The 27958-nt window shown below is 32.6% G+C and overlaps 1 protein-coding gene across 1 annotated transcript; it reads right to left on the bottom strand.

Annotated features, from left to right (window-relative positions):
• Window positions 1-1551: 1551 nt before the first annotated feature.
• On the bottom strand, window positions 1552-5141 carry LOC145041941 (O-fucosyltransferase 20-like). The gene is made up of 5 exons (XM_078990193.1): window positions 4266-5141; window positions 3768-3936; window positions 3465-3554; window positions 2815-3098; window positions 1552-2233 (listed from the first exon to the last, which is right to left on the bottom strand). Exons 1-5 carry the CDS (start codon window positions 4892-4894, stop codon window positions 1744-1746), a joined length of 1662 nt encoding a protein of 553 aa, XP_078846319.1. The 5' UTR covers window positions 4895-5141; the 3' UTR covers window positions 1552-1743.
• Window positions 5142-27958: the final 22817 nt, after the last annotated feature.

The raw sequence follows: 27958 nt of genomic DNA, 5'->3' as shown, positions 1-27958 counted from the left end.
TTTGACACCCTTAAATATTATCTTAATTTACTAACGTTTAAGAGTTAGGCCCGATGGGTCTATTACTTAGTTTTATGGTTGCAGCCCATTAGAAATATTTAAATGGACCAAAAGGAGTACGATACAATATGTTTATGATGTGGTATTATATGATTTTATACTTTTATTTATAGGCACTGGGGAGAGTTCATTTCTTTTGGGTGGCAGGAAAACGGGATGAACCTCCACGTTTGAGCTAATTTTGTTGACATTATTCGAAAATTTTACGCTTTCAATTGTAATGGAATTATTTATTGGGGTTGTTTTTGCCTTAAGTTTATCACTTTGATTTACTTTTCCATGTTTGCTTTGTCATAGGTCATCTATGCAACACAATCTCTCTACTCCTTATAGAAGCATGAATGTTGACATCTATCTTCCTCTATCATTTCTAATGAGATTCTTGGAGTCTGTTGTTGTTGACTTGCTAGTAATGTTGCGCTTTCAATCATGGATATCATTGGGTATGATATTTGGATTTCTTGGCTTGGCATGGTTTTGATTATTCGATAAGTCTTTGTTTGTTTTTAGTGTGTTTCCATACATCTTGATTGCTTTTATTAAGTGTACGATAGTTATTTTATACTTGTAGTTTCGTCTAGAAAAAACTCATATTCTGCTCTCTTATTGGTAAATAGTGGATTCGAGGCAGCTTAAGGTTCCATGGTTTTTACTCTCGCCTTGAAAGAGGTTTTCTGTTGGGAAAATTAGTGTTTGTGGTGGAGATCTGGATACCAGCTTGGATCGTGATACTACTTTCCGAATTAATATTTCTACCCTATGCCTGGGTTACAAGAAATTCTACGTAAGATAATCCAAGCGGACACCTACGTTTCTAGGCACAGAAAACGTAAGCTATTATGCTAAAAGGTTCTGTAAATGTGTGATATAAAACGAGAGCTAAAGAACATCCGTCTTCTGGAAAGGAAGAGTTGTTTATATACTAAACACGATTAGGGTTTCATTAGGGTTGGACCATCATTACTTGCTTTGAAAGCAAGTAATATTAATCCGGATTAGGGTTACCAAAAACTAACGAGTTTCGTTAGTTTTACCATAATCACCCTTAAGAAATTGAATTTTCCGTTAGTTTTACCATAATCACCCCAGCCAGGGGCTCTGCCCCTTAGACCCCGCTAGGGGCGCTGCCCCTAAACCCCGCCAAAGGGGCGCTGCCCCTTTGGAAACCCCAGACCCCGGGGGCTCTGTCCCCCGGACCCCCCGATTAGTCGTCGAACCGGCTTCTGACTCGATCTTATACATGCGTGCACTCCGCACAACTCCATACATGTATTAGAGTACAAATCATGAAGCCTCTTAGCTCACATGTTAGTTCCAGTTACTTAAAATGACATGGTGATACTAAAATCACCAACATTTTCTACACAAAAGCATGGTGTCTTCTTTGTGTCATTGCTAATCATTTTTTATTTTAGCTTAATTGTATTGCAATTACAATACTTTATTTGTTTACATCCTTACATCTTCAATAGCTCATTCGAGTCAGGAAAGTTGCACCAAACAATGATAAACTATATGACCATTTCTCTATACATTAGTGTATAATTTCTATCTACATTTTACTAATTTAGTATACATCTTTATAAATACTAAACAATACAATGAATTATCCACGGACCCGTGCCTCCCCAGCTTCAAGTATTATTAAAACCGATGTTATCTTTAAATCATGTTGTATACTTTTCAGTAAGAAGAAGAAGAATCATTCCGCATACACTCCGGGATAGGAAACTTTGTAACATCACGTCCCACTTTGCTAGTTCTAAGTTCTGGTTGACCCATAGAATCGCGATGCAAATCCAATATGATTTTGTTAAATTCATTTTCATTTAGAGAAGTTTTAAGAAAATGTGTTAGCATTTGTCGTTTGTTGGGCGTAATAGTCTTTTTGTGCCCTAAATATGCCCTATGCCCTTGGATCGCATGACCCATGTTCCCACCATGTGAAGCCATGAACACATCGCTATTTTCAGACACAATGTAGTCAAGGGCAGCCATGATTGAAGCTTTCTTTGCAAACGGCTCGAGTTCTTTGGCTAACCCGAGGTCTTTTTTGTTGTAGAAATGAGGGAATTCGGTTACTAATGGTAATAAAGCTTGTGGACCACCTAATGGGTTCCCACCTGCCCAAAAAATCTGACCGTTTTTGGGCACTCCTAGAGCTTTCAAGAGCCTATAAAAATATCAAATTCGTCAGTAAGGATTTAGAGATGTAAACTGATCGTATATAGAATGTATGTGATCATATCCATATTTCCACATCCGTTTTTATCTAAGAAATAGCAACTTATGTTCATAATCATTGATTTGATTATTTTAGCATCCAACTAATTTCATTTCTTCTTTCTTATTAAAACACTTTGTTTTGAAAATTCTACCCAATTTTAGGCCGATAACAATGTCAATTTAACTACTTGCATTTATTTGTTTATTATAACATCATAGTTTCATTTTTTTCTTCTATTAAAACGTTGCATTCTTACTTATTACCCAATCATATCATTGTACTTTTTTTTTTTTTTTTCTTATTAGGACATTGTAATTTGAACACTCTACACCCAACTATAGCAATGAAAATTGTTGTATATTTAATTGACATTGTTATAAACTTATAATTGAGTAGAGTTTTCAAAGCAAAATAATGTAATAAAAAAAAAAAAAAAGAGGATGCAATAAAAAAACAATTATAGGAATGTATGTTGTTTTTTGCATTTAACCCTTCATAAAATCATAACAAGAAAAAGAGAAGCTTACCGAGTGACTTCCAAGGCATTTAACGGGCAAAGACCAGCAAGTTTTCGGTCATGGTATGTCATGTTTGATCTTGATGTTAAAAGCTCCGGACGACTTTTCCGTTCCTTATAAATTATCTCATCATATTCCGGGCTCAAGCCCGGAAGACAACCCGTTCTAACCCATACATCTTTCTCCATTCGAAGATGAAGCGCAAGATAAGGCCCTTTGCTTCTCATTCTTTCTGTTAGCTTGTCTCCTAGTTCACGAATCGATGGTGCAAACCGCAAAGCATGAAACGCCACCTAAGCAAGTCAAAAACTTACATTAGATTCTGTAGTTTGATATACAGGTCCAAATTTGGATTAAACAGTTTCGATTCGAACTGGTTCAAATAATTTGAACCGGTCCATAGTTTGATATACTGGTCCAAATTTGGACCAAAAACCGCTTCAAATAATTTGAACCGGCCCAGTCCATTTAGACAATAGACCGGTCCATTTCCACAGAATATGGACCGATGCATATCCATTTAAAATATGGACCGATTTGAATTAGGTATTTTTTGGATTGACATTGACCAGATTTTGACCGGGTTTGGATTTTTTGGGCCCGCCTAGGTCTAGGTCTAGTTTTTTTTTGTTAAAAACAAGGATAAAGACCGATGATACCTTGCATCGAAGCTTCTGGAGATCAGAAGGAAGATCTTTGGAGAGCCTCGAGTCTAAACCACGCAACAAAAGAACGCCTTCTCTTCTCATCTGTATCCACAAACGAACAAAAAATAACCCGAATTGTTAAATCACTTTGACAAGTCAACGAACGGCTCATAGATGACTAAATGCAACAAGGTTTGATGCTTTTTGGTTAAAAATTTCGGATCTTGGAATCATCTATGTTGACTAGTTGACTCGGTAAACAACCGAATTGACCAAACCAAAGAGACAAACAATGCATTTGTGAAAGTTGATTACCCTTTTGAGGTAACGGGCGCGTATCCATTGAGGAGAAACATGAAGGGGTGTGTGTTTCTCTTCCACCGGTCTGGACATTAAATGGTTAGATGGCAACGATGATAAAATTCTGACGTCATCTGCTAAAGCTTCCTTAAAGTGATCCACATCAAATATATCAGAAAATTCACTGCACCAAAAAGATTGAAGATTGAAATAAGTTATCAAGATTGTAATCGGAATTATAAGAAGGTCAATATTGTCATTAAAGATTGTTTCGGAAACTTGGTACGTTAAGAGTCGGACCAAAATTGGAACTGGAAGGGAAGAAATTTACGAAAAAACCCAAACCCCATGTGAGAGAAATCTTGTCATTAACTCAAAAGATAGAGGATTTGTGTAATTTTGCAGGAAGACTTTCTTTACATTAATCATGAGTTATTTCAAGATTGTGTCAGAATAGAAATTTGAAAAGGGGAGGAGTTTACCAAAAAAGAATAAAGAAATGATGAATAATACCTTTCGTCTCCCCAAATAACATTGACTTGTAAGATTGGTACAACAAGAGCAGCACCAAGGATTCTAGCAATCACAACAGCATCAACAATTTGATTTCTTTGTTGATTCATGCCACCGGAAACCACCACAACCAAATACTTTGTTCTGTCTTTTAAAATCTCAACGCTTGATTTCTTATACTCTTTGCTGAAATCCAAACAAGGCCTATATCCAAACCCATCAGGTTGTTTCCAAAAATCATTTGTTTCTTCATCTTTTGTCTCATAATTTAAAACCCCATTTGGGATTATGCTTAAACTGTCCTTCTGAGGGGTAAGGATAACCCCACTCCCACTCCCACTCCCACTCCCACTCCCATTCCCACATGGGTTTGGCAAAAAAGGGTCAAAATTATACCACATCTTCAACATAAGAAGAAACCCACTCAAAAAAAGGAACATAAACCATGTTTTAGGGTTCTTGAGGAGCTTTGACCTCGAAAAAGCTCCAGTCTTTGAAGCTTTCTTTGGTGAAACAAGGAGAGACTGGAGTGAATTAGATGAGAGAGAGTTTATGATCTCTGAAGGTACGGATATGTAACATTGATGATGATGCTTCTTGTTGTTGTTCACACTTTTCGAAATCGCCATTGAAAGATGAAGAAGAAAATTAGAGGAAAAGAAGCCTTTTGTTATTATTTCTTGTCTTCATGGTGTTTTGCAGAGAAAGAGGGGGGGCATGGAGACATGGAGGGATCGAGGTGAAAACTTAAGAATCTCCGTATAGAAATGGATAAATGGGTGAGAAATCAGAAAATGTGTGTGATCTTATTATAAATTTGTGTCAGACATTTATATATAGGTGTGAAGTTGTGGGGTGGGGTTGGTGGCGGGAGGGGAGGGGTGTGGGTTGGGGTGAGAGGCTGAGCTATTTTGGTGCAGGCAGTTTGAATCTTAGTGGAGACTTGAATTTTTTTATACTTAAAATCCATTGGGGGTGGTTTTCAAATTGGTACATCATGAAAGGTGTTGCCATTTTGGTTTTTTGGGTTCCGTCCATCCTAAAAAGAATATTTTTGATTGTCTCTACAAGAAATAAATAAAATGACTTTATAATGATCACTTTGTAAATTTATTTTCTTGTACATCAAAATCTAAAACTTTTCTATCAAATAACATATTAAAACTTAATTTTGTATCTTTTGTTGTTAAAACAATATTTCTTCTTAGGAATAAAATGACTTATAAAGGTAATAAAATTTTAATTTTGTTAAAAAAGAAACCATTAAAGTTTTTTTTAGATACGTTTTTAATGTTAAAAATAATGTAGCAAGTTTAGTTTGTTTTTAGTAAAAAATAAATACCGATACGGATGAACGTTATAACAAACTTTTGATTTTGTTCCAAAAACACCATTAATCTTATCGATTTTTTAAAAATTATCATGCTTTATTTTGCCACATAGACAGTGGAACACCGCCCTACGGTTTGACCGTATCTCTCCCTCTTTTAACTGCGTTTGCTGATTGGTGGATGAAATATTTCATCGTTGAACGGTCAAAACCTTTAAAAAAAAAATTACCTGTAAAATAAACTATTTACCTTCATTTCTTCAAACAAAAACCATATTTTTATATCTTTCTATTGCTTTTTTTCTCAAAATTAGTAAAAATATCATCCTCTTCGTCTTCTAAATAATTTCAAGTTATTTTTGATGTTGTTATTGCTTGTGCTCAAATGACGAAACAAATGAATAATGCTTTATGCAATAACACAACCGAAAATGCTCAACAGAGAACACAAAGATATTTACATAAATTGTGAAGAAGTCAACCAATGTTTGATACAAGACTACTTTCATGATAATGACACTTATCAAGGGTATTACTTTCACAGATGTTTCAAAATGTTCAAACGTTTATACAAACATATAGTCGAAGATTTAACGATAGAGCGTAGTTTTTTCCAACAATGTTTTGATGCTAGAGGTACATCCGGTTTCACTCCCTTACAAAAATGCACAACTGCACTTCGCAATTAGCATATGACATCACGCCTAATGCGTTGGACGAGAGTTTTAGGATGTTCGCTAAGACCACACGAGATAGTCTCCATTACTTTTGCAAAATGGCGATTCAGTTGTATGGTCCAAAATATTTACGTAAGCCTACACGCAATGACATTTTACAATTGCAAGTTCATCATGCTAGCGTACATGACTTTCCTGGAATGATAGTTAGTTTAGATTGTCTCCATTGGACATGAGAAAATTGCCCTACCTCACACCATGGTCAATTTACCTGAGGTGATCATGGTCACCCAACGATCATTCTTGAAGTGGTGGTGTCACATGATCTGTGGATTTAGCATGTTTTTTTGTTTCTCCCGGTTCGATTAACGACATCAACGTTCTTAATCGTTCACTTAGATTTAACAACATATATGATGAATATGCACCAAATTCATCTTTTGAAGTTCATGGAACACCATATAAGTATGATTATTATCTTATTGATGGGATCTATTATGAGTTTGTTAAATCGTTTACGTGTCCACACGGTTCTAGACAAAAAATATTCAAGAGGGCTTAAGAAAGAACTAGGAAGAATGTCGAGATAGCTTTTGGAGCTCTTAGAAAACATTGATACATATTGAAAAAACCAACAATTTATTTCAGCGAGGAAAAACTTTAAGAAATCATGTACACATGTATCATATTGCATAATATGATTATTAAAGACGAAGGGGGAAGAGCAATATGTGTGTATGGCGAGCAAAAAACCATCCTCGAGACACAATTAATAGAAACCAGTGACGACGAGTATACAAACAGGAGAGTAGAGATACGTTACACTGTAATATTGCATGATCTTCGCACGGACTTGGTGGAATACATTTACGAGATTCAACACATTAACCTTAATTTTGATCCCCAAAATGACTCGGAAGACGAGTTCTCGAAGAACGACTTTATGTAGTATATTTTAATTATTTTATTTGTGTTTTGTTAAGTTATTTTAATCGTCTTGTTACTATTATTATTATTTAATTTTAAATAATGCAATGTAATGTTTTTTTGAAGGAATGAAAATTTATGGTTTCTTTATAAAAAATAAAGTTTTATTTAAATTAAATTATAAATAAAACAAAAGAAAACAAAAGTGTGGCACCACTCCTTGTAGGGATGTTAATCGGATTTTAGGTTATTCAGGTTTTGAAATGTAACAACTCAATTTTTAAGAAAATTTTTAAACTTTTAATTTCATAAACAGCATCCATAGGAAGTAAAAAAAATCCCAATACACAGCCATATTATTTTTGAATTCAGAGTACAAAGAGCTAAATGTGAAAACACTGGAAAATACACGCCAGGTTATCAAGCTGGGCCATTGCCCTTATCAATAGAAGTACCTGACACATTCAATAAAACTGTAGGCACAATCTTAGTGAGTTTCCTAATCACATAATGTCGTGCTCATACATATATAAACAAGTTTTCCATGGACTCCCTCCATGATCTTCAATGGAATGTCATGGGCGCCCCCCATGGTTGTTACATGAACCCATACATAAATCAAATAGCAAACCATTACACGCTCCAAAACAAAACATCTTATATCAATTAATGGGTCGGCCTTGGTGCCTTTGACCCACGAATGTGGTGAGAAGACTCACCTCAATACTAAATACGTCTTAATGGACATATCTAAATAAGTTACTCTTAAGCTACTCACCATTACACCTTAATTGTTACTAAGTTACTCTTAAGCTATTAAGACATATCTAAATAAGTCTTAACAGAAAGCAACATATTAGTCTTCATTCCATACAACATTTACAAGAAAGGAAGAAGGGAGAGGGGGTTGTAAACTTCAAAATTCGGCATCCCTTTTAGAAGGTCTTACTCTTGGTTTTGGACAGCCAAAAAAAGAAGAAATCTCATGCAAAATCTCTAAGTTTTTGGTTACTTTATATACCAACACCAAATATCAAAGTCAAATTAACCATTTAATGATGGTATGGAATGAAGGAAAGAGTATGTAAGATTAAGATCGAAGACCATACTCCTCTTTCCATCTCTTTGTAATTTTCAGCCATAGTGCCAAAAAGTCAAAGAATGAAAGTGTTTGGAACATTATCTTAACTAGTTTGTTGGAAATGAACTTAGTTGGTCACTTTAAGTATCCAAGAGTTTGTACACAACTTAAATAATCATATCATATGATATATTACTAGTTTTGTTCTCTTTATTATTAATTTCTAGAAATAATAATTCTCACTATACTGGTAAAATATTATTTTCATAAAATAATGTTTTTCCAATTAAATACAGTTCTTGATTATATTTATTAATAATCAAATTATATCAACAAATAATAAATTGGTAGTAACTTGCTATAATATGTGACCCTATACAATCATATGTCATTAACAATATCATTTTATAATGATTTTTGGACATACAAGATCTTTTAGGTTGCATGTGTTAGTGAAACCGATGATTGTTTATAATATATCTTGTTGAAGATAACCTAAGCGTTTATGAAACTGTAAAGTCCTTTGAATGTGTTCTTACAAGATTTGGAGATCATAAGAAGCAACATGCCCTTTATGTTGATATTAATAAGAAAGTTTAATGTTTTTTGTTTATTTTCTAATAATAATTGTCTTTATCTATAATGCATTTCTCTAGACACTTAAACACTTGAATAGAGAGAGAAAAAAAGAATATATATATATATATATATATATATATATATATATATATATATATATATATATATATATATAGAGAGAGAGAGATAGATAAAGAGAAGAAAGAGATATTTCCAATTTTCCAAAAAATCTAAGGGTCAAACTCATTTTTTTGACATTTTAGTAAGTTTAATAGTATTTTTTAAAATGAAACTTTATTATAACTTATTAGACAATCTCCATGCCACGTTATATCCATGTCAATATTTCACATTTTTTTGCTAAAAATGACTAAACTTACTACCATATATATATATATATATATATATATATATATATATATATATATATATATATATATATATATATATATATATATATATATATATATATACACTAAAATTTTAGAAACTTTAATGATCTTTTGTGAACGGTACTAAACTTTTGTTACTCTATCAAGTCATGTTCTCTTTGTCATTCAATAGCAATAGGTTTACTTGATTTTCATAATTGTTTTTGGTTTTGTGTAACGTCCCATAAACTATAGTTAAGTTTTCCATTTTTAAAAGACAATAAACCATTTTTCCATAAAACATAAATCACTAAAACATTATTTCACAACCATATCATAAAACCAGAGTATCAACTCATAGTATCTCTCAAAACATAATGACCACTGGATAATGTGTACATGCATGCCTTTGCTTTACCCTGGTCGTCAGAAGTACTTGAACAATTTAAATACACAAGTGTAAGCCAAAGCTTAGTGAGTTCCCCTAAAATACTTCAGACAACAATACACATACAATGCATGCATACCAGGCCTACAGCACATGGTTGGACCGCCTCCTGAGCCTATACTGTATGGTTGGACCACTCCTTTGAACCTACAATATCAATTGGATTCCTCTCCTAAGCCTACAACATATAGCTAGACCGTTCACCTTAGGCCTACAGTAACAACCATACCGTCCGATTATCTTGACCAACAACACAGAGCAAGACCACCTTAACCTAACCACAATATGTCGACATATGCAAACAAAAACAATAACCAACAAACATAGGTAATTATAACAGATATACCAATCTAACATATTACTACAACATAACAACATCCTAACACACCAAGGATACATACTATAGTACAAAATATAGTGAGAAAACTCATCTCACAGACGGACATACCAAACCACAGTTTACATGGAAGTAAAGGTTGGCATTACGAACCGCCTATACATCAATTAAAGGTAATTCCTCAGTCTACAACCTATAACTCTCATGTTTGACCAAAAACTCAACTAGGTCAAAAAGTCTACGGTCGATTCACCACGTTGTGGTAGCTACACGCTAAAACAACCGTGGCGACACTGGTTACAACATCATGGCAAGCAAATCGCACATCGTGGGAACTGATTCCAATCACTTAATGGATTAAGGTCTTAACCATAATTTCTAGAGCTCAAAAGCTCATATCTGATCCTTCCTAAGGTCTTGATGGATAAAGTTTTCAACTTTATCCATTAATCCATCCCAATAAGTCAAGATCTCTAAAGCTAGGGTCTTAATGGATCCACCAAAGGCTTGTACACCAAACTAAGTCATGCATACCATTTTTCTAACCACCACCATGGTCCATAAGCCATATAGTAAGCTCAAGGGTTCAGAATTTCACTCAAACTCTAAGAACAAGAAGATTTGGACCAAAAAACTCATAAAATCACATAACAAGAGATCTAGAGAAGTGATGAGCAAGATATAAACTTTATACCTCTAAATGGTCAGAAATGTGATGAAGATGCTAGATCTCAGCTGTAACCAAGCATACAAGCCACAAGAAATGCTCTTTCTTCCTTCAACATTCACAATATAGGCTCCCATACTCTAAACACACACAATGAGGCTAAGGTTTGGGTGGAATATGATCTCAGAGGGTGGACGCACGTACACACTCTAATCTACTCATAAAACTATTTCGTAATTCCATTAATGTCCCGGATGAGATTCGAACCTCAAGCTTTTGGAAGAAAGGTATCTCACTATATACTTAGCCAAAGACCATATGCCAAAGTATTATATATATATATATATATATATATATATATATATATATATATATATATATATATTGTATTTCGTGCAACTATTATAACAATTTAAACCATTTTTGGTAAGAAAAAAAAAGTTTTTATTCAATCCTCGATCATTTGATGTGTGTTTGAGACGTTGAATTTTATGGGGTTTTCACTTTTTATTTGATATAACAACTTTTTCTTTAACATTTTTTAAGCAAAAGTCAATTTTTAATATCTATTTATTGTAATCCTCCCTGATAAATAAAGATATTTTTACCACATGTCAAATTCTTATTTATTTTGCCACATGTAACTTTATAGTTATTTTAAATTAATGTTTATTCCACATGTCATTTTATGGTTTTTTTTTATTTTATTAAATTCTAGATAGTATTTAAATACAATAATAAATGAATATGAATTTCATTAATGGAGTTTCCTTCTAATTTCAAAATTATTAAATTAAAGATTCATTAATTTTCTTTATTTATTTATCTAAATTATTTGTTTAAATTTAAAAGAAAAAAAAACACTTTAAGTTTTATAATTCAATATTTTTTGACTTTTCTTATAAATTCATACTTATCAAATGTTTAGAATTTTATATTTAGTTTTTTTTTTTTTAAATAAACTCATATAATACATGAGTGTCACACTTAGTAAATAAAACATAACCATGCAACATGTCCTTTTTGTATACTATTTTTTGAAACATGCCACTCTTATAATCCTTATCATTTTTCCACCTAAATTAAATGCAATCCCCTAATTTTACTTATAGATTTCAAATCACATTCAAATTGTAAACATAAATTCTATCCTCAATAAATTTTGAATTCTTTCTTATATAATAAAATCAATATGATTTTAATTATGTCGGATTTTTAATGTATCGAAAAAATCAAGAATACATTATGGTAATTACCCATATAGATATGATCCTCTTCTTAAATTACATCTCCTTAATTCACAACCACATTCCATTCTAAATAGATTTGTTGTCAACTGTCGTTTTTACGGGTTATAACCTAGCTTGCAACAATAGTAAAATCCAAATTTAATGCTTTCTTTTTTCGGGGGGTTTGGGTATTGATATATTATTATAGTTTTACACGTCTATTTAAATTAGTGGATATCGATGTATGAAATGTAATCAACATGTCTCATATTGATGTGCCGAGACCCGTCTTTGAAAGAGACACAAAACAACCAAGCATAGATTAGTATTACTTCCAACAAAATGTGCAAATCTTGTAATAAAAATGTGCATGCAAAGTATAACGTTTATAACAATCCGTTGTATATTCAAGTGAGACAGTTCATAACAACACGTCCCACATTGGTAAATAACAAGAAGATTTACAATAATATAAAAAGCTAAGTTGTAAGCTACTATTAGCTTTGATCATGGATTGAACTTTGAAGTTAATCTAAATGTTATTGGATTGGTCTTAGACCTTAAAAATGTACTCTGCAATATCATGCTTTTTGTTATGATTAAGTTATTTTCTTCATTCAAAAACCTGTTTTTTGTTAGAGACGACGTCTTACAAATATAAAGTTTGAAATTAAAGTAAATAAGAAATGATGGATAGTACCATAATTCCTAACCCAAACAACAATCCCATCACCCTTGTATGTTCGTGAGTATATCATGTTCATTTCTACAAATTCTAACATCCTTCTGCAATCCTTTAACTTTCCTTGTACTGTATTTTTTGCCCGCTTAGTTACTTGCTAGCGTGGCCTTTAATGAATATTTGCAGTTTTCCAAAAAAAAAAAAAAAGAATTACTTTGTTGACTAAATTTGGTTGCAAAATGGTTAATAATTTTTGAAAATTGTCTGCGTGTAAAATTTTGAAGTTTCAACAAAAATTTGGTTCGGGTTGGGTTATACTATATAAATTTGCTGCTATTTTTGACATTAATGTTTCTAGATCGCTAACATTTATAGTGACATTTATGGGCTGTGACACAAGTAAATACAAAGATAACTCTGGAAATATTTTAAATTTTTTTAATTTCATAACAGCAAACTAGTTAAAAAACTTTGTACTATTTAGTATATTTTTAGTCATTACTAAAAAATGATTGAAAACTAAGGGACTTTATAGGTAATAAAAACCCCAAGTGTTTGATTTTTTAAAAGCATGTTGATTATTTTTGGAGGGAATTCCAATGCGATTCGGAGATTATAACTGATTAGCATTTTTATAATTTCTTTAAACCTTATGTTATCGACTCGAAGTGCTTCTTAGAATTTAGATGACAAACTTTTCAAAAAATATTTGTACCTGGTCAATGTCGTAAATAAATAAGTACCGTCCGATCAAATATTAGTTTTTGATAGTATTATAAAACATATCACATTTTTTTGCAATGAACATTCTTTATCTCTTCCAAAATGCAAAAAGTGAAAACTATAATAAATGTCGGATTTCGGAAAGTTTGTTTAATTTTGGCTACGTCGTCATTCATATAGGTTTTGGAGACGGTTAGACAGTGGTACTGACGAATGAGGGCGGAAGCATATAGTTGATAGGATGACATTTTGGGTTTTGAAACCAATACAACAACATTAGTGCATTTTGTAGTGTTTTGAAACAAATACAACCACTAACATTAGCGGGACAAAATATTATTTTTTGGGGCTCTAATTAACTACAAATAGCTGCTTTGGTAGATGCTAGTCATGAAAATGATGAAACACACACCATACTTTTTAAGAAATGCTAAAGTCGAAAAGCACACGTATGAGAGAGGAAAACTGCTTCACAGAGAGACCGCAAATCTACCTACGATCTTCTTGTACAATGCTAGTTTGCCAATGATTCTATTTTTGAATCATACCAGGTTTGACGACGACAGCTCCAAATGTACATACATTTATTCATATGTATAGTTGATGATTTGGTGAAAGAGTTTCAATTTTTCTTATTAAAATCATATGCAATAGGTAGAAATGGTTTTGCTCAACTACAAATATACATAACCGAAATTCGTCAATTAGCATATGACACTGCATCTTATTCATAGGATGCATATTTAAATATGTCCATCTAAGCCGCATGAGAAAGTGTTTATAAGTTTTGTAAAGATGTTGTTAGGCTTTACATGCATGGAATTGGTTTGTGTAACCTATATTCAATGATATTCATCAGTGTATGTGGCTCATGCAAACAACCATGAATTTTCTAGAATGCTATGAAACATTGATTAACTGAATTGGGCATGGGCATGGGCAAATTGTTCTAATGCATGGGGTTGTCAATACAAACGAGGTAACTGTGACAACCCGAAACTTCTATTATGTACGATCGGTCAATTATATCAATATTAAACTCGATTCTGTCATCTTTTAACACCGTTTAAGGGCTTGTTAAAGCATTCTAAGCCTGGTAAAAACAAAGTTTGGGTTCTAGGTCGACTAATACCAAGTCATAGTACAACAACCGGGCCATACACCCTCCTGGGAGGAGTGTACGGTCTTACACATGGGTGTGTGGCCCCACAACCGCACATCCAGGGTGGTGGGTCACCCACCCCTATAAATATGAGGATACTTCCTCTCTTTCACTCTTTTCTTCTTTTGGCTGCACTCCACCACTTTCTCTTTCTAGAATCTTCATCAAAGAACCCTCCAAAGGCTTCAAAAATGTAAGTGATTCATCTCCTAGCTTGTTATACTTGAAAGATCCTCTGATTCTTCATGTTTTTAGCCTTGTTCTTCATCCTTTGAAGGTGTACGACCGTACACCTTCATAAGGTGACCGTATACACACCTTAAAGGCTCTCCAAAGTGAGAGTTTGGCCCATATCTGCTAGTTGGACTTGATATAAGCCTTGAAACACCTCAACATCGACATCTTGGGCATGAACATGGAGAGTGTACAGCCGCACACCCCTCTGTATGGCCGCACACACATCCTCAAGGCCGTACACCCACTTTGATGTTCATATTTGGCCTTCAACTTGCAAAACCACTAAGTATGGGACCTAGAACACTCCTTGGACGCTTGTAGAACCTTAGAAACACCTCAAAAACACTCCCCATCATGAGTGTACGGCCATACACTCATTGGCCGTACACCCATGGCCGTACACACCCAAAGGGTGGCCGTGCACCTCCCTTATTCGATCATATATGGTTTTGACACTTAGTTCAAGCATTTCCAGGTCCTTAGGGTGGTTTCCCGTCATGTTTAGTCATGAAATACCCTAATCTAATACATATACGTGTTACCATATGTTATTAGGATCCACTTGCGTACGAAACATCAGTTAACACTCAACACCCATACCGATCATACACTCGAATCTTACGTTAAACACTAAGTTCATACCCTACGCTTTTATAAGTTTTTATAACATTTTCAGGGGGGGGGGGGGGGGATACAAGGCGAACATAAGGTTTTTACAAGTTAAAAACTAATGCAATTACAACAAGTTTTACATCAACCATTTAAATACTTTATCCCTTTTGTATATGCGGAGCATAAAGGACGCTTTCTAAACATAATTGCATAGTTTTCAGAACAGTACATGAACACAACTTACCAGTCAAACTATAATAGATATAGTTTGGGGAATTCATTACCGGTTTTACAGATTCAAACTACGTACCAAGTCAAAAACATAAACTATGACAGATTTAGTTTATCCATTATTACATACAGAAACAGGAGTAACTTACTAAATAATTATTTTGCGTATAATTATTTATACTCTACACTGTATACAAACGATTTCGAACACGAGAACATCAGAACAACACGTAAACTAATTAATACAGGATTGTGAGACCTTCTTCCTAGTACCCTTCGGGGTACTGATAAATCCTCTACTTTTAGTATAACCAAAGTCTCCTGGAGGGAGAGCGTGAGATTTGTGAATAGATCTATTCGGGACCGACAATCCCACACCTGAATTGTTAGCTACAGTTAGGCATGCATGCCTGGGGTGACAAATTTTGTAACATCCAACGCCTGAAGAAACGTCATGGAGGTCATCAGTCATATTAGCATGGTTATACGAACTCACAATAATATCAACTAACATTTGTTTACGATATTTTCCTTCTTCAATAGTTTTATTTTAATTAATAAGACTACCTACTTACTACACTGGAGGGTATTCCAGGGATACAACATTTTGTTTTATTTTAAGTAATAAAAGTACATTACAAACTGGTGATAGTCAGGGTTTTCAACATAACATACATCATTTACTGGTGGTAGCCAGGGTTTTCAACGTAACACATTTTACTTACTGGTGATTGACCAGGGTTTCGATACAAACGGTATTTTACTTATAATGAAAAGAAACCATTTGTACAAATTCAGTAACTAGTTTTCAATACAAAAACATGCTTATGAACTCACCAGCTTTATGTTGATACGTTTTCAAAACCGCTTGTATTCTTAGGACAACGATAGACAGGTACCATTGCCAGCTTTTGGAGAAGACGGAACACGTTAGAGTGGCGTGTTTTACTTTTGTTATATATTGATGTGTACATACTATGTTTCCAAACAAATGTAAATTTTCATATTGTAATGTAATGATTGTGTTTACTTTGATTACTATAATACGACTGTTGTGATAGTACGCATGACGTCACCCACCCCCGGACGATTCCGCCGTTATTTCTGACGGTTCGAGGATGTGACAGTAACAATAAACAATCAATGATAATTTTTGAATCAATAGCTTCACATGATCAATGAATTTAACATATATTGTTTCTGTTGTCAGTTCCAACAATGACATCAACGTTCTTGATCGATCGTCGATATTTAACTACATCTATGATGGAACACTTACGTGTCAGTTTGAAGCGAATGGAGCATCATATAAGTAAACTGTTTTTGTTTTCTATTTTTTTGCTAGTGGGGTTTATTCCGAGCATTATGTATTTTTCAAATCACATACAAGTCCAAAAGATGAAAATGAATAAAGTTTAAAGCAGCTCGAGAAAAATCTAGAAAATATATGGAACATGCATTTGGTGTCCTCTTTTTGAACGATGATAAATAAATTAAAGAAAGCGGACTAGCTAGAAGCTAGCGGAAGTCAAAAAATACATCCACGAATAGCTAGGATTAGGTCTTGCAATCACCCTACCCAATTAATACTTTTTATAATCTTAGCAATAGGATACATGGGCACATAATCAATAACCCTGACACATTCATGAGAGCCAAGAAAGAATAAAAGAAATAATGCATGCATACATGTAATTTGTAATGATTTTAGAAGACGGAGAATTATGATATGTCAGTACGACGAAAACAAAATTTTATCTATCTATAAAGGAGTAGAATTTGGTACATAAACAAAATTTAGAAGCGATAATGATTTGAAAGGGTAACGAACTTTCGACTTTTTTCACATTTAGTCACTAAACTTTTTTTCGTTATCTATTTGTCATTGAACTATTAAAACTGTTCATATTTTACCCTTATGACCGGCTGTTACCGGTCATAAGGGTAAAATGTGAACAGTTTCAATAGTTCAATGGCAAATAGATAACAAAAAAAAAAGTTTAGTGACTAAATATGAACAAAATTGAAAGTTAGTTTCCTTCTAAAAAGTTCAATGACTAAATGTAACCAAACTTCCTCTTGTATTATGTTTTAGCAAATTATTTATTTTTGTTAAATTGTAGCAACATTTGTTGATGAAGAAATCTATGAAAAAAAAAACCTGAAAATATATTTATAAAAAAATAAAAAACCGAAACCGAAATAAAAAACCAAATCAAAATTTCCAATCTGATTTTGGTTTTACAAAAAAATGAACCATTCTCACTGATGTGAATTATGATCATTGGTTTGGCATATGGAATTTGTGACATCCCATGAATACGTAGTTACAACATCGTCTGAACTCGTAATTCATACTAAGGGGTTAGAGTATCATCGCATGAATACGTAGTTACAACATCGTCTGAACTCGTAATTCATCACCTACAGGTTATGGGTCTGCTGGTGTTTCCACTGGGTTGTCTAGAATAGTCCGTGGTCGCCATCGATACTCTGGTAGATAACTATATCGCTACATTGTCGGTTAAGGTTATGGTATCTTCTTTCATCGTACACCACCTATTCATCATCATCTATTTACCTAATTATCATCACCTATCTCTCATAATTTTATTTCATCACACACCAACTATTTCATCTACCCATGTTTCATCCGCAACATATTTGTAGATATAAAATAATATACCGTTTAAATCTTTTAAAACATGTATAAAATCGTTCATCTAGCATAGACAACAAGTATTCAAATAATATGCACACATAACACGTAATTTATATAAAATACTTCATATCTATGTGTAAGATGAAAGTAACTATATATACCATAAAAATCCCATAAATGCTTCCTAACGTCAAACCCCAAGGTTTACTCTACTAAAGCTTCATATTCTCGACTCTTTGGACCTAGAAGGGTCTAGATTCCTAACTTCAAACCCTAAGGTTTACTCTACTAAAGCTTCATATTCTCGGCTTTCTGGACCTAGAAGGGTCCAGATCTATAACACAAACTTGCAAGAGGGGTTTAAGGCATTCAAAACCCCAAAGATGAAGTGATTCAAGCCCTAACCCTAAAATGGAATCTACACATTAGGGAAGGAAAGGGGTTCATTTTTGTACCTCGGAATAAAGCTCCTTGCTTGAATAACTCAGAACAATAACCTTCCTTGGTCCCTCTTATTGGAACTCTTCTCCTTTCTTGCAAAATCACACCAAAAAGTTCAAGATAGCTCTTCCTCTCACTCTATACACTCAAGCTCGCTAGGGTTCTCACCTATGGGAAAGGTAGTCGCAATTGAAGGCCATAAGTGCCTTTAAATATGGCTTAGGCCCAAAGATTTAGGGTTTCTGCCAACAGCACGGACTCGTCGAGTCACCTCACCGACTCGTCAAGTTCATTCATTAATCTGAGTTATCAATCGCGAACTTACTCGACGAGTTGAGGCGTCAACTCATCGAGTCTCTCTTCTTAACTCAAAAGAAAAATACTTAAATTATGATACCTGGAAATCCGAATGTTACATTTTGTTTTTTTATTTTATAGATTTCTTTGTCAACAAATGTTGCTACAATTAAACAAAAATAAATAATTTGCTAAAACATAATACAATAGGAAGTTTGTTTACATTTAGCCATTGAACTTTTTAGAGGGAAACGAACTTTCGATTTTGTTCACATTTAGTCACTAAACTTTTTTTCGTTATCTATTTGCCACTAAACTATTGAAACTGTTCACATTTTACCCTTATGATCGGTAACAGCCGATCATAAGGGTAAAATGTGAACAGTTTCAATAGTTCAATGGCAAATAGATAACAAAAAAAAGTTTAGTGACTAAATGTGAACAAAATCGAAAATTCGTTACCCTTTCAAGTCATTATCCCAATTTAGAAGTACATAACTAAGATTTTCGCATTGATTCGATGAAATATATTTACATAATTCCGCTTTGTGTTTTTGACGAGTAACTGGAATAGACTTTGGACGACTATTAAACTAAAACCGGATGATTTAAATTCAAAACATAGTTTTGGTGAGTGGTACCCACTCTGCCACCACTCCTTATTCCTTCTCAAGCCATCAATGCATTGATCAAGTGAAAAATAGCAGACAATATTGATTGCAAATAACTTAATAAGAAAGATTCACTCATTCACCATATGATTAATTATTAATAAGGTAAAAAAGGTTATAATTAAAAAGTTAATATATTGTATTTCTTTTTCTTAAGAAAATAGTATTTTGTATTTAAAAACCAAGATAAATTTTAACAAATTTGGATTCATATTGTCCATATGTTTGTGTACTATATATGCTGTATATGCAGTGTATTCCTTCAATAATTTTAAATTCTTTGTCAGCAAACATATAACTGCCTGGTACCAAGTATACCTAACACGCCAACGTTCGATGTTACACCCTCTTAAATTTTTGCTCCTAATAATTGGTTTGCTACCATAAATATACAAAATGTACAACTTTTTTTTTTGGAATGCCTTAGAAAAATCCGCAACTTTCTGTTATATACTTGTAAATGCATCATATTATATGAGTTATTTATAAAGATGTAAATATCATATGATTTTAATCAACATGTACTAAATAAACAAATTGTTTAGAAAGAAATTTACTCTTGATTTGATTCTAACATGTAACAAATAGACAAAGTTTTTAGGTTTGATGAATAATATGGAAAAGGAAACATGTGATATGTTGCAATTGTTGCAAAGGCCTTCTATCTTGGACAGCCTGGGTTCTATGACACTAGGTACTATCAATAATTTCATTCTGTCCAGCTACTGGACTTGCTGGCACTTTTGTCCTACGTGGAAACAGTGACCTCTCAACTTCACTACTGCCATGTTGGCATCCCAAAGTAAACCCACTCAGTCTCATCTCTGCCACGTGGGACACCAAACTAACTCGGCTTTATCTTATCCTGGATTTTAACTTCAAACGAAATATGTAATGTTTGTCGTTTGATTTCATGATATATGGCTGCTTTAAACAGCGTTAATCATTAAAATGATAATAAAAAAAAGGGTAAATTACACGAATGGTCCCTGTGGTTTGGGGTAACCTGCGTGGTTGGTCCCTAAGAAGTTTTTTTAACTCGGAAGGTTCTTAATGTTTGTTTTTGTTGCACGCTTAGTCCCTATCCGTTCTAAAAAGACTAATTTATCCTTTTCCATTTCTTTATTAATTAAATTTTTATTTATTTATTTATTTTAATCTTATTCAAATAAAAAAAATACATGTGGGCCCCTCCCTCCTTCCGCTTCAGCCTTCTTCTTCCCTCGACCATTCTCCCATCTCCGATTCCTTCATCCCAACTCCGGCGGCTTCGTTAAATCCCCGATAAACACCAACCAATCAAAACCTCCTTCGATTCAAGAACCCATACCATCGAATCCTCCTCCCCTCCCTTTCCTCCTTGTGTTTAGTCGTCGGAAAATCTCACTCCTCTCACTGGAAAACGCCGGACTCCTTCAAAAAAAATAGATTCCATCAGACTCCTCTCCGCCGGAAAACGTCAGTCTCCAATGGAAAAATCCGATCTCCTCTCAAGAACCTACATTAACGACCATTTGCACCCTCTTTGGAAACCTTCAAATGACATCGGTCCCCCTCCCATCCACCAACTCACACCACCCCTCCCTCTCATTTTCTTCTGATCGTACTCCTCGTATGAACCACTATCAGCGGTGAGATCAATCAAGCAAAAATCACATACTAGAACCCAAATGAAAACCAAAATCAAATGACTAACACATCTAAACACACCAAAAATGAAAAATTGATATCTAAATAAGACCCAGATCTGGAAATCAAAATCTAAAATCCAATTATCGTAAATGCTTCATCCAATGACCCGTCAGTCTATCACCAAGAGTCGCATAAACCCAAAGAAAAAATCACACAACACTTCGACTAATTGACCTCTGTCGGTTTCAATGGAATGAGACAAGATCTATAGAGAGAGATCGATTTTCAGGGGAGGTGTTTCTGTTTGTCGTTAACCTAGATCTAGGGGTGATTTTTTTCTTTGGGTTTCCAAAACTCGTCGGAGGTAAACCGATTGTGGTGTTAGGGGTTGCAACTTTTGTTCTGGTGGTGAATCGTAGAGATAGAAGAGAAGGTGATGATGAGTGAGGAGTTTTCTCCAGCAAATGAATAAAAGAGGCTGACATATATTAAATTAATATTTTTTCCACTTTCATTAATATGTTTTGAATTAAATGATAATTTAAAAAGAGTAAAAAAAATCAGTAAGGGTAAATTAGTCTTTTTAGAACGGATAGGGACTAAGCGTGCAACAAAAATATAAAGTAGGGATGGTCCGAGTTAAAAAAAATTGTTAGGGACCAACCATACAGATTACCCTATACCACAGGGACCATCCGTGTAATTTACCCTAAAAAAAATATAAGCCAAAGGAATATTACAAAATAATAATATTTTTTAATTTTAAAATCCCAACAGACCTTGTGTTTATCAGTCTTCCATAGATCATCTGAAATATATATCTAGATTACGTTTTTTTCTAACTAGCTGAAAAATTAGATGTTAGTTAACAAACAAAAATATTTGTTAAACTTGCTGAAATATTATAAATTGACATAAGAACATATAGAAGATCGTTTTTTTATATAATTAATAAATATATTTGGGAGGAATTAAGAAAAAAATCAATAAACTCGTAAAATGTTAGTTTAAGTATACAAAAAGTGAAACTTTTTATAAAGTAGGTTTGTTGTACCAAAATTAACCATACTTCCCAACTAATTAAGCCAGTATCCATGAAACCAAACAAAAATATTCATTTGTCTCTAAAATTTCATTTTGCGAAAAGAAAATACAACACAACATAATTGGCATGTTAGGGACCAAATAAACATGATATATGACATACTCAGTCTAAAAAATGTTGGAAACAATTTTAACTGAACGTAACTATAGGTTTTATTTAATAATAATAATAATAATAATAATGATAATAATAATAATAAATACAGTTTGAAGTTCCTTACTTTAAATTTAAATGACGGAAAACTAATTTGCTTAATCGATTCAATATAACGTGGAATGTACACTTTCCGATAACACCCCAAGTTGAATTATTAAAGAGTGATAGATTAAAAATACTTGTATCATAAAATTCAACAATATAGTGGTTTTATTTTAATTAAAACTCAAAATAAGGCGAGCTCTGAAAAATGTAAATAAAAAATATTTTTTTATTTGATTTGAAAAGATAATCAATCATTAATAAGTTGAATTATTGGCAAAAAAAAAATGTAGAGTTGTTGCAACCGATTATTATATCTTTTATAATTCTCAACATTAGTTGCAACTAATTCTAAAGATTATGAGGAGTTACATTATTTACTATTTATTAGGTGGAATTTAGGTCTAAAATAATTGGGTTATGTTCATAGGTTGCTTTCTTCTGATGTAATTAATAAACATAAATATGATATTACTAATTTACCCATATATATATATATATATATATATATATATATATATATATATATATATATATATATATATATATATATATATATATATATATATATATCATTTTTGCGGTTTGGAAAAAGTATTTTATTTTGCGACTTTAATAAATATAAATATGATATTACTAATTTGCCCATATTTTTTTTAGGAAATGCATAAGTAGTTGTTTCCATGCCTCCTAAGAATCTAAGATACTTCTCGGGGTCGACTAGCATTTTTCCCTGTAATTAATTGTCGATCGCATGTCTAAGAACCATCTATTCTTATGCTTACTTGAAAAGGTGAGTTGTTTGATGTTTTAATTAATATTTTTTTCATTATATATTGGTATAAATTACAGTTTCTTTTTTAATATAACTATATAATGAGGAATATATATACCATGAACAATACGACAAAGGTATTTTATACTTAAAAGCAACAATATCAATATAATCCTCATAACCAGAAACAAATTTCCATAATATGATATACTATATATTATACAACACTACATAGCACATTCGTTTCAAACACTTCACATTTGACTTTTGATTTTAGGTTTTACAAAATTTTGATAGCTACATTTGACCTTGCAAATTGAAATATAAAATCTTTATGAGGTTGATAGTGCTCCAAAGTTTTCTTATTTTTTATCTTATGGAAATATTTTTAAATAATTAATTATTAGTTAAATACTAACATTATTATCAATTATTATTTTATGTTGGGAATTTCAGATAGTCAAATCATTTTAAATCTATATAAACATTTAAAATTTTAAAAATGAAAAAAAAAAAAAATGCTATTTCGAATTTTTTTTATTATTTGAAATTAATATGTCTACAATTATTTAAAAAACAAGAAAAACCCAAAAGCAAATAGGTGATTTTTATAACATGTTATTTCTTAATAAGTTTTATATATTTATGACAAAAGTTAGAATTGCTACAAAAAGGATAATGCCCAAGACATGGTCTAAAAGAGTTCTATTTTAAAAGGCAAGTTTGAAATGGTTATATTTTTTTTTTAAAAAAATGGTAAGTTGTATTCAAGCGAATATATTATATTTTTTTTTAAAAGGAGTTAATTATATTATATTTTTGTGCTTATTTTCAATATATTATTTCAAATATTCGTTCCGAAAAATAGTTGTATTATTTGAAATTCGTGTTATTGCTGTTTTCATCAAATGAAACAAAGTCTCATCTTTTAAGTTTATCGAGACGATTACCTCCCATGTGACGAGAGCTGGAGAGCTTAATAGTTAATTATATAATTTCATAAAAGATGTTTATGTTTTAAACTCACATATTTAGTGGTGTATGGGAATGTTTCTTAAAATGGCTTAACTTCCTAATTTTTTTGGTTTATTGAGTATTTATTTAATTTTTGGGAATATAACTTATGAAGGTAATTAACTTTTTGGTATGTTCACATCTGGGTACCTATCTTTTTTTTTTTACACATTTAGGTAACAAACTTGTTGGAAATGTTTACATATAACCATTATGACCTGCTATAGCAGGTTAAATCCTAGATGTAAACGTTTTCAATAAGTTCGTTACCTAGATGTGTACAAAAAAAATAGTTACCTAAATATGAACAAAACGAAAAGTAAAAAATAAATTACACGAATGGTCCCTATGGTTTAGAGTAATTTGTGTTTTTGGTCCCTAACTTATTTTTTTTTTTAAACTTGGATGGTCCTTATTGTTTATTTTTATTGCGCGTTTTGTTCATGTCTTACCTAATGAGACTATTGTGCCTTATTAATTTATTTTTAATTAATTTTCTTATTTATCTATTTATTTTTTGTATATTTAAAAAAATTAATAGACCACCCTACTGTTTATTTTTTAATTAATTTATTTTTTTAACTCGGAAGGGCTCTACTGTTTATTTTTGTTACGCGTTTGGTTCATGTTTTACCTAAAAAGACTATTTTGCCCTTATTAATTGTTTTTAATTAATTTTCTTATTTATATATTTATTTTTTATATATTTAAAATAAATAATATACCCCACATATCTGTATCTCCTCACCGTAATCCTGAAACCACATTTGAAAATTTTAATTTGAGTCTTACCGGTCACCTTCTCATCTCTTATCCTCCCCAACTTCTATTTCTTTTCCATCTTTAGTAACATCGACGTCTTCACCATCCTTCTTTTTTTGGTACTTCAACTCTAGCGAACCAACACCATAACCTACAGTCTCTTCATCATTAGTGGGTTGTGGTATTGATTCGACAGAGTTAAAGGACCGAAAAAAGAAGTGACGATGAAGACGTCGATATCACTAAAAATGGAAAATAAATAGAAGCTGAGAAGGATGAGAGACGGGATGGTGAGGAGATACATATATGCGGGGTCTACTATTTTTTCTTAAATACATAAAGTATAAGTACATAAACAAGAAAATTATTTAAAAAAATAAATTAATAAGAGCACAATAGTCTTTTTAGGTAAGACATAGACCAAGCTCGTAACAAAATTAAACAGTAAGGACCATCCGAGTTAAAAAAATAAATAGTAGGGATCATCCGAGGAGATACAAATATGTGTGGTCTATTAATTTTTTTTAAATATGTAAAAAATAAATACATAAATAAGAAAATTAATTAAACAATAAATTAATAAGGGCACAATAGTCTTTTTAGGTAAGACAGGGACCAAACGCGCAACAAAAATAAATAGTAGGGACCATCCAAGTTTAAAAAATAAGTTAGGGACCAAAAATACAAATTCCCCCAAACTATAGGGACCATTCGTGTAATTTAATTTTTACTTTTCGATTTGTTCATATTTGGGTAACTATTTTTTTTTACACATCTAGGTAACGAACTTGTTGAAAGCGTTTACATCTAGGATTTAACCTGCAATAGCAGGTCATAATGGTTATATGTGAACACTTCCAACAAATTTGTTACCCAAATGTGTACAAAAAAAAAGATAGTTACCCAGATGTGAACATACCGAAAAGTTAATTACCTTCATAAGTCATATTCCCTTAATTTTTTAAATCAATAAGTTAAAAAAATATTTAGTAAAACTAAATTTTAAGTGAAAAAAATGGTTTTTTCAAAAGTCAAGAAGTATTGGTTTTCTAAAAAGCCAATAACAAGTTTGAAAAACAATCTCAAACACGTCATATTACCAATGATTACTTCATATTACCAATGATTTATCTTTTTCATGATGTGGCAATATAAATGTATGATTTACCATTTTCCAAACTACAAGTGAAAATGAAATATCTTTGGGCGGAAGGGTGTGGTTAGTTCTTACATTTCATTTTTCCTGTGCTATTTTATTTCATGTCATTTTTTTAATCTTCAAAATCTAAAAAATGGTTATAAAGTATGGCATGACATTTGAGCGATGCTAACAACCTAGTTCTACTATTAAGCTGGAAGAAATGAGTCATGTCCCACATGTTTCTGCTTAAGGGATCGATCATGTATGCCATGACATATACCAGATATGATGACTCGTATGACTGGAGTATGACAAGTCAGATCAGATCAACTTGGTGAGCATCGATGAATCAAAATCGAGTACGTTTCTTAGTGTCCTAGGAGGGCAAATGAGATAATCTTGGTATGGAAGGATCAATGTAAGGGTTACACTGATGTTAAGTTCCACACTATTAAAGACGATTATGTTTGCATTCATAATTCATGTTTTTTTTTTTTTTCTAAATGGTGAAGTGTTAGCTTGGAATCGTACTAATTAATACACCATAGTGGATTTGAGAATAAACTTAGAGTATAATGGAATCAATTAGAATACAAAGGAAGTTATGTGACTAAAAGAGATTCATTAGTGACATTATTGTTTAAATTCAATCATCTGTGTTCCTTTTGAAGGTTCTTGTGATTGTAAGAGTGAACTTACCTCGAGTTTCGATCCCAAGTCACGCAGGTTCACATAATGTATACTTATTAAGTACCATCACATTTGATAATTGTTCGAATGTGAAGACACGATAGTCAGTAGAATCATACTGAAAGAAAATATTGTCGATCCATTCGCTAAGTCAATATCATTGAACAAGTCTAACAGTATGTAACATCCTGTTTTGGATCATTTTGTGATTCAGGACTCGTGGGCCGTAAATCGTTTATGTAAAGACTTTGGGGTTTTGAGAAAGTAAAGTTTACGCCTTATTGAAGGTTGACAAGTTTGTTTGTGAGATCTAAGCCCTTGAATCGTGAGTATGAACCAAGGGTAAACTGGGGAAGGATAGCTATCAAACTACTTGTGTCACACCCCCGAACCAAACAGTGGAAACGTCCGGGGGCTCGAGTGACTTCATCTTGTAATATCATCACAGTGTATATAATTGAAACAAGACAACACCATCATCATACATATCAAAATACAACCAACCATCATTGTTTACATCAAGTATAGTATCATAAATTACATGTCAAAATATTCAATGTATGATGATAACAAAATACGACAAATGATGGGTTTTAAGCAAAACATCAATCCTATGGTGTACATGCAAACCCTAAAGCTTTGGATCTAACTTGTCTAATGAACATGCAATAATCATCCAAAGCTCATAAATCCTAGATCTAGTATGTGATAATCCATATTAACATAAGAATTGGGTTTAGATCTTACCTTTCAATGGTTACAAGAGTTCTTTGATCTTCAAGAAGCTTAGTGTCACAAGTGTCACACCTATAATGGCTCACAAACACCAAGAGCAAGAGAATGACTTAAGAGAAGGAGAAGGAGTACCAAAAAACGACCAAGAAACCTTAGGGATTCCTTCCTCACGTTTTTTTGGGGCCTTAGGGTTTCATTATATAGTGATGCTATTAGGGTTATCAAACAAGGAAACCCTAATTTGACTTCTTAAGCTCTAAGCAGCCCATGGACTCCC

Source organism: Lactuca saligna, chromosome 4 (assembly GCF_052625555.1).
Source record: "Lactuca saligna cultivar CGN05327 chromosome 4, ASM5262555v1, whole genome shotgun sequence".
Lineage (NCBI taxonomy): Eukaryota > Viridiplantae > Streptophyta > Magnoliopsida > Asterales > Asteraceae > Lactuca > Lactuca saligna.
The sequence above is the reverse complement of the archived record's forward strand: the minus strand, read 5'-3'. Positions and strand labels throughout refer to the sequence as shown.